At 40.3% G+C, this 14,260-nt stretch overlaps 1 protein-coding gene across 1 annotated transcript in view; it reads right to left on the reverse strand.

Moving 5' to 3' along the window:
- LOC100772567 (vomeronasal type-2 receptor 116-like) overlaps positions 1–14,260 on the reverse strand; it is an 88,415-nt gene that overhangs the window by 749 nt on the left and 73,406 nt on the right. The window contains exon 8 of the mRNA XM_027413392.1: positions 4,448–4,484. Within this exon, the coding sequence (XP_027269193.1) occupies positions 4,448–4,484 (37 nt within the window). The remainder of the gene's footprint in view (positions 1–4,447; positions 4,485–14,260) is intronic.

Below are 14,260 nucleotides of genomic sequence, written 5' to 3' on the forward strand. Positions count from 1 at the left end.
TTTTAAAACAGCAGTTTTCGCCATATCCGTAGACAACTCTTGTTAATTTCAGTGTTATCCCTTCCCTTCCCAACAAAACCATAGAAATAACGCCCCCCCGAAGACTACTGACTTTTTTTTCTAACAGGTGCTGGAAGAAAATAGATAAAAGAGAATAGCACCGATGGTGTCGAGACTTGTAAGAGAAAAGTGCATTGTCAGGCAGCATAACTTCTTAATCTGAGGATGAGAAAACAGGAGTGTGTGGGTGAGGGAAAAGGAAACACGCAGACTTCCTGGGCTAATTTCAACGATTCCCTTTCTCCTTCCAACAGGCACTGATTTAAATGTCAAACACACAAAGGAGTTTGTATGAATCCTTATATGAAGGAAACTGAATCTTCAGGAGACAGGAAAACACCAAAATCCATTAGATTTTCCCCCAGGCGGATCAGAGCTGGAGTTTGAATTGTCGTCTTCTTAGTGGGTTTGTTTATATTCAGTCACCTGCTTTATAGAGCAAGAAATCTTCTTTCCCTTGCCACCTAATTTCTAGCAAAACACATGGTTTGTTAGAGATCTAATATCATTGAGAGAGCACAAAACCACAGGACAACTGGGAATGTGAAAGGATATTTAAGTATTTATTTACAAGTAATTATAACACACAAGATAACCTGCTAAAATGAGTTCTTGATATCTATTTAAAAATTTAGTAGTAATTCATTGTGGTTGAAAAACAAAAGCAAACAAGAAAAGAAAAAAAACAAAACAAAAACCCTTGAATTAGAACCACAAATGCACAAAGCAGCCAAGCTTTATGCCCAGTGACCTAGGCCTGGGGCCTGAGTTACTGTTGACAGCAAATGTTCATATCCTTATTCCTGTAAAGAGCCTGTGAACTTCAAACTCTGCTTAAGGTTAGCTACACCATAGAGCCAGGTTTGAGCTAAACGGGTGAGGTCTGTTCCACTTGTCAGCAGGGGAGAGTCCATGGGCTGATGATGACATAAATCACATTAAATGGGTGCTCTGCTCAGGTGCAGTAGTGGACAATTAGTGTTAGTTAACCTGATGTAGTTAAAAAAAAAAAAAAGCAAGGATGGAAGGCCAGCTGTAGCTGTGAGGATTCTAGTATCACAGAACTGATTTTTCTCCCTGCAGACAGATACTGGGCTTCTATGGGTGAGGGTGATGGCTTTGGTCACTGACTGAAAGATTTTGTTTTGCTTAGACAGCATCACAATATTTTAAATATTTCGTTCTGAATTCATATAAAAGGAGAGAGAGAGAGATGAAAGAGAGAGAGATGAAAGAGAGAGAGAGAGAGAGAGAGAGAGAGAATGTGTTAGTGGCAAGTAGCCTTTGCTAATGCAAGGAATTAGACCTAGGCAGGAGAGAAACTGTTGATCCTTAATTAGGCAGCTTAGAGAAGCCACTTATGAGATAGATACTTCTTGTGGAGAACCACAACCAAGGGAAGCTAGAGATACCAGGTAAGTTAAGGAAGCTCAACCTTAGACTGTAAAATGTAATGATCTTTTGTAGTGGACCTCATAACTCTTTTGCAGGCTTAAGCCCACTGGAAGGTAATCTTGACCTATTTTGAATGGAACTGATTCCTGGGTATGATGGGACTCAAGAAAGTTCATCTCATTTTCTCATTCTCCAATTTCCTCTACTTTCTGGGCAAACTGACCAGGATGGCTTGGATCTTTCCTGAAAGGCTCTAGGGATTCCTGGGGTCTTTCTTTATTATGGCTGTAATTTCCGTTTTTTTTTTTTCTTTTTTTCAGGAAAGACACAGTCATATTCTTCCATCAGAAAAATGCTTGAGAGGAAAAACTGGTACTTACTTTATGCACACTTAGGTCTTCATACATACAGGATTAGAGTAGAAGCTGCCAGCAATATTAAGGAAATGAAATTTATTATCCAGTGGTACTTCCAGGCCTTAAAGTATTGAAACATCCCATGTAGTGCTGTGCCCTGAAATAAACCATATTTCTTTGCAACTACATCATGTGGCTGGGCTGTTAATAACTGTGAACAGTGTGAAGTGATAAAAAGTCATTGGTTTGCATGTAGTATCTGGAAATTATCATAAAATACTATTAATTTAAATATCTACTAGAGAGGAATAAAATTTTATCTTATTAACTGAAGCTTCTTGACAGTGGTGTGATGCCCTTTATGAGTTTGTACATGTTTATATCCCGGTGTGAATTTGGACATACATTCTCATCTCTGATTTATCATTTAACTCAGTCTTTGATAAAGTAAACTATCAACAGAAATGACATTTCCTCCTGGTATTTGGTCTTCTCTATGTGGAACCATGTTTACTATACATACCTAATTTAGAATAAAGTGGAGATAAATATTCTCTAGCATAAAAGGCAAATTTTTCTGAATCCTGTACCCACAGAGAATTCAGAGGATACTGCTTACATACTTATACACACACACACACACACACACACACACACACACACACACACACACAGAGAGAGGGAGAGAGATGCAAATATGTTAATGATACCAGTAAAGCCAGACAAGTGTGCACGTGCAGATGTACATGCACTGTGTGTGTGTGTGTGTGTGTGTGTGTGTGTGTGTGTGTGTGTGTGTGTGTATCTATTGAAATTGGGATGGGAAGCAATATCAATGAGATGTCAGGATGTCCTTCCTGGTTAAGAACCATCAACTAGGCCCATAGCTACTATCTGTCTCTGTCTCTAAAGTTGAGTAAACACCTGCACATGTGGCCAGTACTGTTCAAGGTCCTTTAAATGGGGAGTCTTTTTCCACTTAAGAAAAACATTTTATTAGGCCGTTTTCTTCTATTCAACTGTATTCAATGTCTTTTTCCTCCATAGAATTTGTTGATGTCCCTTTCTGCTGGGCAGACTCACCTCTTCAGTGCTTAGTTTGCACTTTTAGTAGAGTAGTGATGATGCTATCAGATGAACAAGAAAGACAAGCAAATGTTATACCTGCCTGGATTTTTTTTTTAAACAAGAGCTCATATACATGGTTGTAAAGAGACACCTGTTGGTCAGCTTTGGAAGTTGTAGAACTTTCTTTTCTTTTCTATAACTTCTTGACAATGTCTGCCACCTACTGGAAAACTAATTGACATGACTGTACATTAAGCATCCTGATTTTGTGTTTTAATCACTACAATTTCAAATGAACACTACTTGTTTTAAATTTATTAGACTATTACTATTTTCCAATCTCATCATGTGACACTACACAACAAATTACTGTTTCTTTAAAAGCGAACTCAATTTCAGCATGATCAGACACAAGCGATAATTTTGTCTTTGTTTTTGAGCCAGGGTCTCACTATATACTCCTGGCAGACTTGAGATCCAATATGTAAAAATCAGCCTGCTTCTGCCACCCAAGTGTTGGGATTAAAGGCATGTACCACCACACACAGCTACAAAGAATGAAGAAAACAAAAATAGCCTAATAAACAGCTCATATGTCCTAGCTGCTAGATTTCCATAAAAACCCATAAAGCATTTCAAGGCAGTCACACATACTTGAATCTAGGAAGGAAACACGCAATGAAAATAGAGTGTTTTCATCCCCTGTGCCTTTCCCATCTAGGGCCTCCTGCACTAATATGCTCTTATGGGAGCTAAACAGCACTCAGTTCTATGGATCCATGTGGTCAGGATAATGATAAGAATAGGCTCTGTTTTTGTGTATGGGGGGGTTACTAATTTTTACTGTTTTGGTGTCTGTATGGAAGTATGTACTCATGAGTTCAGGTACCTGTATAGGCCAGAAGTCCCCTGCAGCTGGAAACATAGGAGTCTGTGAGTCACCTAATATGTGCATTGGAAGCTGCACTCATTTATTCTGTAAGAATAATAAGTGCTGTTAGCAACTGATCTCTCTCTTTGACTATAGATGGTTAGTATGAGCTAGCCATGATGCCACACATTTTGCATGCATTATTTTGGTGATTATTCCTCAAATTACTAATCATACAAGGTATTATCCTTGTCTTCAGAAGAAGAAATTAATTCACAAATTGTCTTCATCAAATCACATTGGTCATAAATAATGAGTATTGTTTAACTTTTATTAATTCCTTGAAATTTTCATATAATGCATCTTCATCATATCCATCCCCATTCCCTCCCTCCACCTAAACCACAACACATCTTATCTCCTCAACTTTATTTCCTTTTTAGTTATTTTTTTAATAATCTATTGAATTCACTGGGACATAGGCAGCCAACTGACCACATGACCCAAGAAAATTATTTCTTTGCCATTAGTAACTGTTAGCTGCCAATAACTCCCTTCCATGCTAAAATGGTTAGCTGACTTGATGTTGTGGAGGTTTCATGCAAGTAACCACAGCTGCTGTGAACTCATGTATGCAACAACATTATGTCCAGGGAACTTCATTTTGTAGCACTCCCCTCTGTCTTTCAGTTCTTACCTTCTTTCTGTCTCCTCTTCCTCAATGTTTCCTGAGCCTGGAGAATAGGTTTATATAGATGTTTACAGATGAAGAAACTGGAGAATTCATACCAAAGATTTAACAGTACAACTGAAAGCTCTAGAACAAAAAGAAGCAAACTCACCCTACAGGAGTAGATGCCAGGAAACACAAGGGCTGAAATCAATAAAGTAGAAACAAAGAACACAATACAAAAAATCAATGTAACAAAGAGCTGGTTCTTGAAGAAAATCAACAAGATAGACAAACCTTTATCCAAACTAACCAAAAGGCAGAGAGAGAGCATACAAATTAACAAAATCAGCAGCAAAAAGTGGGACATAACAACAGACACTGAGGAAATCCAGAGAATCTTTGGGTCATACTTTGAAAACAATGTACTCCACAAAATTTGAAAATTTGATGGAAATGAACAACTTTCTGGATAGATATCACTTACCAAAATTAAATCAAGAACAGATAAGTAATTTAAATAGACCAATAACCCCCAATGAAATAGAAGCAGTCATCAAAAGTTTCCCAATCAAAAAAAAAAAAAAAAAAAAAAAAAGCTCAGGACCAGGTGGTATTAGTGCAGAATTCTACCAAAAATTCAAAAAATAGCTAATACCAATACTTCTCTAAGTGTTCCATACAAGCAAAATTGTCATTGCCAAACACTTTTTATGAGGCTGCATGGTAATGGTACCCAAGTCACACAAAGACACAACTGAGAAAAAGAACTACAGAACAATATCACTCATGAACATTGATACAAAAATACACAGCAAAATACTGGCAAATAGAATGCAAATACATGAGAAAAATCATCCACCATGATCAAGAAAGCTTCATGCAGGGATGGTGCAACATATGAAAATACAACAATGTAATACCTCATATAGATAAACAAAAATAGAAAAATGACATGATCATCTCACTAGATGCTGAAAAGGCCTTTGACAAAATCCAACACCCCTTCAAGATAAAGGACTTAGAGAGATCAGGGATAGCAGGAACCTACCTAAATATAAAAAAGCAATATACAGAAAATCAACAGCCAACATCAAAGTAAATGGAGGGAAACTCAACATGAGTCCTCTAAAATCAGGAACAAGACAAGGATGTCTTGTTCATATCTCTGCAATATTGTACTTGAAGTTCTAGCTAGAGCAAAGAGAGCAAAAGGAGATCTCCAAAAGGAGATCCAAATTGGAAAGGAAGAAATCAAACTTTCACTATTTGCAGATGATTTGATAGTTTACATAAGTGACATGAAAAACTCTACTAGGAAACTCCTACAGCTGATAAACACCTTCAGCAACATGGCAAGATAAAATTTTAACTCAAAAAAATCAGGAGCCCCACTATATAAGACAATGAATGAGCTGAGAAAGAAATCAGAAAAACATCACCCTTTACAATACCACAAACAACATAAAATAGCTTGGGGTAATGCCAACCAAACAAGTGAAGGACATGTATAACAAGAACTTTGAGTCTTTAAAGAAAGAAATTAAAGAAGATACCAGAAAATGGAAAGATCTCCCATGCTCTTGGATAGGTAGGATCAACATAATACAAATGGCAATCTTGCCAAAATCAATCTACAGATGCAATGCAATTCCCATCAAAATACTGACAAAATTCTTCACAGAACTTGAAAGAACAATACTCAACTTTATATGGAAAAACAAAGTCCCAGGATAGACAAAAACAACCCTGTACAATAAAAACTTTAGGGTTTAGTTGGAATAGCTATAGTTTAGGATGTCATATAAGTAGATTATTGAACTGTCTTGCAATTCAACTTTATGATTGTTAATCATAGATAACTTACACTTTTAAGTTTAAATCATCTTTAGACTAAAAGAGGAATTGTAGGGAGAAATGCTGTTTAGAGGTACCGCTTACCACACCCACTAACCAGGCACCATCCTCCATAAAAGAGAGCTGGGATCAGTCCAGTCTTTCACATCTGTGCTTGTTCTCCTTGGATAGATTTTGTAACCTATTGACCCAGATCTTAAGGCTTTAAAACAAGACTCCAAACTTGAAGAGTGTGAAAGACCCTAGGATGGAATCCATTTCTTACCTGCAGGCTGGCAAAAAGACACAGGTTCTACCCTGGTGGTAGAACCATGGGGAGGAGGACACATGAGAAGGGAGAGTACTGAATAGTAACAGTCTTGAACTCACCTGTAGCACAGCACACCCACCTCCAGCTGTCTGTATGTTGGCAGAAGTAAGAATGGCCTATGCAGTTAGTACATGCTCATGCTCAGCTATAAAGGGAGCTGAGGTGGGAGTGTCCCGTTAATTGTGAGTAAGTAAACCTGAATAACACAGCAACACAGTCTCAGAACAAGCAAACAAAATGGCCGTGTAAAAGATGAGAAAAACCTAAGTGTCCATCAGTAAGGCTGACGGAATCAACTCTGCAGCCTCAGCACACAGTGCAGGTTTTAGATAGCTACCGTGCAGTGAGGACGCCTTTGTGTCCTTGTTCTGTGAAGTGGAGGTAACCCATGAGATGCAATATCTCCCAGAGACAGGGGACAGGGAACCCAAACCCTTTGGAGCCATAACAGAGTTCCTAATGACTTGTAATACCACACGTCATGGACATTTGTCTTTTTTTAAAAATTAGACTCAGTAGTCTAAGTCTAGATTGGTTCTATTTTTTCAATGTATGTTTATATTAACATAATAAAATCACATTGATTGAAAGTTTATGCAGTTTTCAATAACTGTCATAAATATTTATAATTTTGTTTACGAATATTTTTAAAATTATATATTCTATTGATCATAATATATTCATCCATTCTCTGCCTGTCTGAAATTTACATTGTATCTAATTTTCTTCGCTTTTTTTTTTGTTTGTTAAATTTTTATTAGGGATTTTTCATCAATTTTCTTTTTCTTTTTTAAATTTTTTTATTTTAATTAGAAAGAAGATTATTTTATGTGTCAATCCCAGGTCCCTCTCGCTCCCCTCCTGCTGAGATTGCTGGCTTACTTCCGCCCCCACCCAGGGCAGAGGTGAGCTGCTTTGGCTCCTGTCTTGGCCCCAACTTCTGCCTGCTCACTCTGGGAACTCCCATCCTGGGGTCTGCAGGCAGATGGACTCGGCCCCTGAGGACCAAGCAACCCTGAGTCTGCTGAAATTGTTTCTTCAGTATAACCTGGGAGCAAAGACAGCTTGGCTACAATAAACACCTGTGCCGTAATGATTGTGGTTCCTAATTATTACTTATTGCTCAAAATATCTGAGCTCACTGAAGAACTGAGTCCAGACTCGAAGTGAGAAAGAAATATTCAGGGTGTAGCTGATAACATTTTTGTCTGCCATCAAGGCAAGGAATTTCCCCAGGATGGGTAGGTCCCTCAAATTATCCTACATGGGACAGTGCATCAACACAGTCATGAAAGGTTATTCTGCAGCAATCTGCTCATCTGAAGGTCAAGGGCTTCATGAAGGGAATGGACCGCCCCTTCACAGAGTTTAGTCTCTTTTTCTCATTGCTGCACCAAGACATCAGGCAGCCTTTTGTTGCGCTCTGACTGAAGTCTTCCACTCTCATGTGGAAGTGTTCCTGTATACCCACCCTGGAGTTGCACTCTTAATTGAACCTCCAGACTGAACAATTAGTTTGTGCGGAACCTGGAAGGTGGAAGGTATTTAAAAGAACCACGATACAAACCAGCCACATGCAACTGTAGAGTCTTTGACACTCCTTAATCACTTCCAATGTATGCCAGGTTGACCCATGACTAGAGGAAGGAAGAGAAAACTTCGATATTATAAAGCAAGATTGACTGTAGCCTACCAATTGATACAAAGGAACCATGCATTTTTGTTGTATAGGATACTTATTATTGTTCTTAGAAGTTCTTGTCTGTAAGCTTTACCTCCTAAATTTACAAGGGAAATGATACAGTAATTGGTTTTGCTTTAAAATACTCCAAAGTTAGCAGGGCGTTGGTGGCTCACGCCTTTAATCCTAGCACTCGGGAGGCAGAGGCAAGCAGATCTCTATGAGTTCGAGGCCAGCCTGGTCTACAGAGCAAGTTCCAGGACAGCTTCCAAAGCAATACAGAGAAACCCTGTCTCGAAAAACCATAAAAAATACTCCGAGTGACAAGTGCTGGTCATTATTGCAGCTTCGGTGGCAGGGCACATAACCTTACATAGGATCAACTGTTCTATGTGCTTGACTCGTGGCCAAACCTAAAGACTCGAGTTCAAACCTGAGTCGCACATGATGGAAAGGGAGTACTGACTCCAACAGGCTGACTTCTGACCCACACATGTGTGCTGTGGTATATGTACACATGCAAGCACACACAAAACAAATATTTTTCAAAGACGCACACACAGAGTGGGTTAAAGCAGTAAGAGAGGCCTCTGAAACTGGCTTTGATCCTAACTCTAGGATGTGGTGCTGAGTCACAGGAGATGACTGAGCAGTTGGAGCTCTTGGGCACAGAGCAGCCTGACTCTGCAAGACTGAGGAGCTATGGCCCAGCAGCTGGAGCCTCTGTCATTCTTATCTGTATTGTTCTATACCTGGGAATCATGCTCTTTGGTCTTTCCACAGGCTTCACTCCATCACCACATTTCTGTAGCACAGACAGATGAGCTCCTTCCTACCAGGAACTTTCAGCAGGCTCCACACCCTCTTGACTCCAAGACCATGTCTGATGTTTTAAGGTAGTTTCCAACTGAAGCAGCACTGCCGTCAAAGTGAAGTGATGCTCCTTCTTCCTTGTTTCCCTCAGTATGCTAATACAGGATGATGCTCACAGATACACTGCTGTTTGTGCAGAGCAGTGGTGACCAGTCATCTCTGAGCTGTTATCCCCACTTGTGCTGGGACATGCAGTATGTGCAAGGAGGTGATGAAAGTGTCACACCAGGGGTGGAGGGACAGTTAGAACACAGTGTCTGGCTGCATCTTCCCAGAGACTCAAGATAATCCCAAGAGAAACCTCATTTTTCTTTTAGTAAAATGACTATTTTTCAATTGCTGTGAAAATATACAGTGACATGTGGATGTGTTGAGAAACATCAATGTCACTTGTGAAGTACTGACACCCAGCAGTCCTCTGTGGAGGCACCAGGCACACACACACAATCCCTAGGTCTTCAGTCTGCAGCTGCTGCTGGCTGTCACACTGCCTTCAGTGGTCGTCTATGTGGTCATCAAGCCACACTTGCTTTATCTTCAGAGCACTCAGTCCCAGAGGTCCAAGCCCTTGGACGATCATCATCCCAGCATCCTCTGAATCATGTCCCCTATGCTGACCCCTACGCCCATGTCAATCTTTCTGTCAGCGCCTCTGCTATGATGCTGGAAGCTCATGACCTCAGGAGTGTGGTGGTGTGGTTTGTGGTTTGAATGAGAAGTGTCTCCACAAACTCTTGTTTAAGACACTTGGTCTCCAGAAGTTGGAACTGTTTTTGAAGGTTCTGGAACCTTTGGAAGCTGTGGCCTTGCTAGAAGAAATAGATTGTAGGGAATTTTTCTTGGAGTATATATATAGTTTGTGGAGACTTTTCACAACACCAAGATTCTGGGGCCTTCCATGACACTGAAGACCCACCCTGAACCCCAACTATCAGTTCTTGGATTTTTCTCAGCTCCTCTTCTGGCTTTCCATGCTTTGCCCAAGGGTCCCTGTTGAATGTCATCATTCAGGACTCAACTTTCATGTCTCTTCTGGAGAAGAGAGGCCTTTTTGGGTTCCTATGCTAGATAGTTTTATGTCAACTTGGCACAAGCTAAGTCACCGGAGAGGAGAGAACCTCGAGTGAGAAAATGCCTCCATAAGACCCAGCTATAAGGAGTTTTCTTAATTAGTGATTAATGGGGTAGGGTCATGGGCATTGTGGATGGTACCATCCCTGGGATGGTGGTGCTGGGTTCTATAAGAAAGCAGTCTGAGGAAGTCATGAGGAGCAAGCCAGTAAGCAGCACTCTTCCATGGCTTCTGCATTAGCTCCTACCTCCAGGTTCTTGCCCTATTTGAGTTCCTGTCCTGATTTCCTTCAATGATAGACTACAATGTGGAAGTTTAGGCCAAGTAAACCCTTTTCTTCCTAAGTTTCTTTAGCCATGGTGTTTCACTGGAGCAACAGAAACACTAACTGTGGCAGCTGCTAACCAGTTAGTGTCCCCAGTTTTCTATCCTAGTCTCATCCTGGCCAAAGTACTGACTAAACTCATCTCCTTTAGCTAATTTAAAACTATTTATTTTCATCACTCCACATACATATATAATGTACTTTGATCATATCTACCATTACAATGAACCCTGTCCTTGTCCTTTCTCCTCTATGAACCCACAATTCTCTTACTTGCTGTCTGGCTTGTTACTCTGTAGAGCCTGGGTGGTGTTGCTACTCAAGGGTGAATGTGAGGGGAACACAGAAGAATAGAGAATGGAGAGCGAAGCAAGACTATGATCTTCAGAGGAAACAGATCCATGAAACAGAATCCAGAATCTGGAAATAGACTCACCCATGTGCAGTCAACAAGCCTGGTGTCCTCCATGGGAGGGGAGTCTTCTCAGAACATGGCACTGAGTGACCCAGTGTCTGAATGAACAACCCCTCTACTTTATCTTACAGGGAAGAAACCCTGAGTGGGACCACAAACCTACACGTGAGACCAACACCATGAAACTTGTAGGAGACAGTTCTGGAGAGTGTCATGTCAACCTTGAGGCTAAGCAAAAGACTTGGATGTTGAGAACAGATCAACTATTTCTCAGAAAACAAACAGATATTCCTTCTGTAAGTATTTTAGTGTATTCAGTTGCTCATTTGTAAGAACTACATGCATGTATACATTGTGTTTTGATCATATCTACCAACAATGCCCGCTCAAACATCTCCCAGCCCCCTCCAAACACCTCTCCCTCTTGGCTTCATCTCCTCTTTTCATAGCCCACTGAGTCCCATCAGCAATGTCCCTATGCATGGGTGTGGGGCACCAGCAAAGAAAACCTACCAGGGGCCATTTCCTTGAAGAAAACTGACTCTTCCTCCCCCAAGAAGTCAGATCTCCTTGGCTAGGAGTGGGAACTTCACTACCTGCCACCACCCCCATGCTGGACCACTCACTGGCTTGGTCTTATGCAGGTCTTGTGCCAACAACCATGGCTGCTGTGAGTTCACCAGCACAACACATCCTGTCATATCCAGAAGGTGGCATTTCATAGCATTTCACCTGACCCTCTGGCTCTTAGCAATCTTTCTGCCCACTCTTCCATAATGCCAAGCCAAGTGGGGAGAGGTTGTTCAACACATGCCTTGTTTGTGGCTGAGTACTCCATAGTTACTCGTTCTCAGAACTGACCAGCCATGGGCCTCTGTATTAATCACTGTCCACTGCAAGAAGAAGTTTCTTTGATGAGGGCTGAAGCTGCACTTACAAACATCAGTGTTTATAAGGCAGTTTGATACTGTACCCATTTAATGGAATAATAGTTGTAGGAATACCCCAAGCACCTATGTGCTGATTTAAATGAGGTGTCCCCTCATGGTCTTGGCATGTTCAGTTCAGACCACCATAAGGAAGAACTTCACAGTAAGTTATTCACCCTCCTCGTGGCCGGTCCTTTCTATAGTAGCCACAATCCAAGAGGAATAATGACACACATTCATGATAAAACCGCCTGCAAGGATTTTACCCTCAGCTTTATCTACAACAGTTAAATATGAACCAGAAACAATTCAAGTTCCCAGAGATAGAAGACAAATAGGTGGCTGTGTGCCCCTGACACCATTCAGCCACAGACGGCAAGTCACTGACCCACAGAGTATTCACATTTCAAAGACACGGTGCTGAGAGGGGCTCTGTACAAAGGGGCCTGTACTGCCTGGTCACATATGCATGACACTCAAAAAAATAGACTTTGAGAGGGATCAGTGGACAAAGGTGCTTGTGGCCAAGACTTATGACCTATGTTTGACCCCTGAGACCAACATGGTAGAGAGATACCCTTAAGTTGTCCTCTGCCCATGCTGTGATGTTCATCCACTTGACAACATTTGGACTCAATTGAAACCACAGCAGCTGGGCATGCCTGTGAGGGATTCTCTTGGTTGGATTGTTTGAGGTGAGAAGGCTCCTTGTGGTGGCAGCTCGAAAGAAAGGTCTTGGAAGAAGGCCGCTTTTGCTCACTGCCTGCTTGCCCTTACCCTCACTGGCAAGTTCAACTCTCTAACTGAGGCATTCTCTCACTGGTATTTAAACCCAGTGTAGTTCAGGCTTCCCGTGTAGGTGGACTATTTCCTTCAGAACACTACATTACCTTTCTGGTTTTTTGTTTCTTTGTTTCTATGGGTTCTGATATCTCTTTCTGGGGCCTGGTCCTTTTTCTTTGTTGAAATCCAGGAACCAACGCTCTCATTTGTTACCCTAACATTTCTACTCATATTGTGCTCCAAAAATTCTGTCTAAACTTCCATCTAACCATGAGACTTCATGTTCTTTAGGTTCATTTTTTTAAAGCATATTAATGTGGGATCTATATTGTCTTTAGGCTGATGATTTACAAATGCCTTTTTACATTTTGATCAAAATCACAAATGCTTAATTTCCAATCAAACAGGTTCTATATTACAAAATTTGAAATTAGTGATCCCAATATTACCTAACACAAAAGATACTTTTATTTGGAGCAGATGATGACTAACATGTAGACAAACAATTGGCCAAGGTACAATGAATACGTAGATAATTGTTAAACCCTTGGAATGCTTACATAATATTTCCTCCTCATCAGGCTCATGAATCACTGTGAAGGGGTGTAAAGAATGTAAGAGACCAGCATGGTTGATTGTTTAGGGACAGACATGGTTGATTGTTTCTAGAAAACAGTTTCCTCAGGACACAACAGGTAGTTGAGGTAATGACCTCAAATTAAGTGTAACAACATGCTCAAACCTAGTTCAAGCACACAGGGAATCCAAATATCTGTATTGAGATTGGAGGTAGGTACAAGGACATACAACTAGCTGTTGAATTATTGGTATTTGACATACACATGAGGAGAAATAATGAGAATATTCTTCTAGAGTTATACTCTTAGCAACTCAACTTTGTTCCAGTGGAATGCAATGCAAAAATATATGTGTACTCATTTTACATTTTCTCCTTGAGAATAATGGAAAAATGTTCATGGGATACAGATAGGTGTTAAAACTAATATAGCAAGAAGAAGGGGAAAATCTAAAATATTTATTGAACACAAATTCTCAAAGAACTAATAAACAGAAATAAGCAGTTCCTTAATCGTGGTTCAAACCCGGAGATTTAAAGTTGTAGTCAGTTTGTGACAAAACACTTAGAATTGGCAAATAGAAGAATATCACTAAACACTCAGGAATCTCATAAAACTTCTAAATTAGAAGCCATAGTACACGCACAAAATACACAATAAAAATGGAAAGAGAAAAAAAGCCATGAAAGGACATTATGATACAAAAAGGAAACTCAAAAGACACCATTATGTTTGCTTTCTGTTGTCATTATAATTGTAGTCTTCCAGGCTATACTTAATTTATTTGTTTTCCCTAGTGAAACTATATTAGAGAAAACTAGACATTCTTTTGAATAGAGGAATTTGTACAATTCCCCTTTCAGCTCTGGGACCCTGTCTGCTATAGATCTCTTCAGGCCCTGTGCATGTTGCCTAAGATTCTATCTAACTTGTTGACTTAGAGGGCCTTAATCTCTTGTTGTCTTCTATCCCCTCTGCCTCCAACACACCTTTTGCCTCATCTCCCACAGTGCTCTC

Source organism: Cricetulus griseus, chromosome 4 (assembly GCF_003668045.3).
Source record: "Cricetulus griseus strain 17A/GY chromosome 4, alternate assembly CriGri-PICRH-1.0, whole genome shotgun sequence".
In the NCBI taxonomy this organism is placed as follows: Eukaryota; Metazoa; Chordata; class Mammalia; order Rodentia; family Cricetidae; genus Cricetulus; species Cricetulus griseus.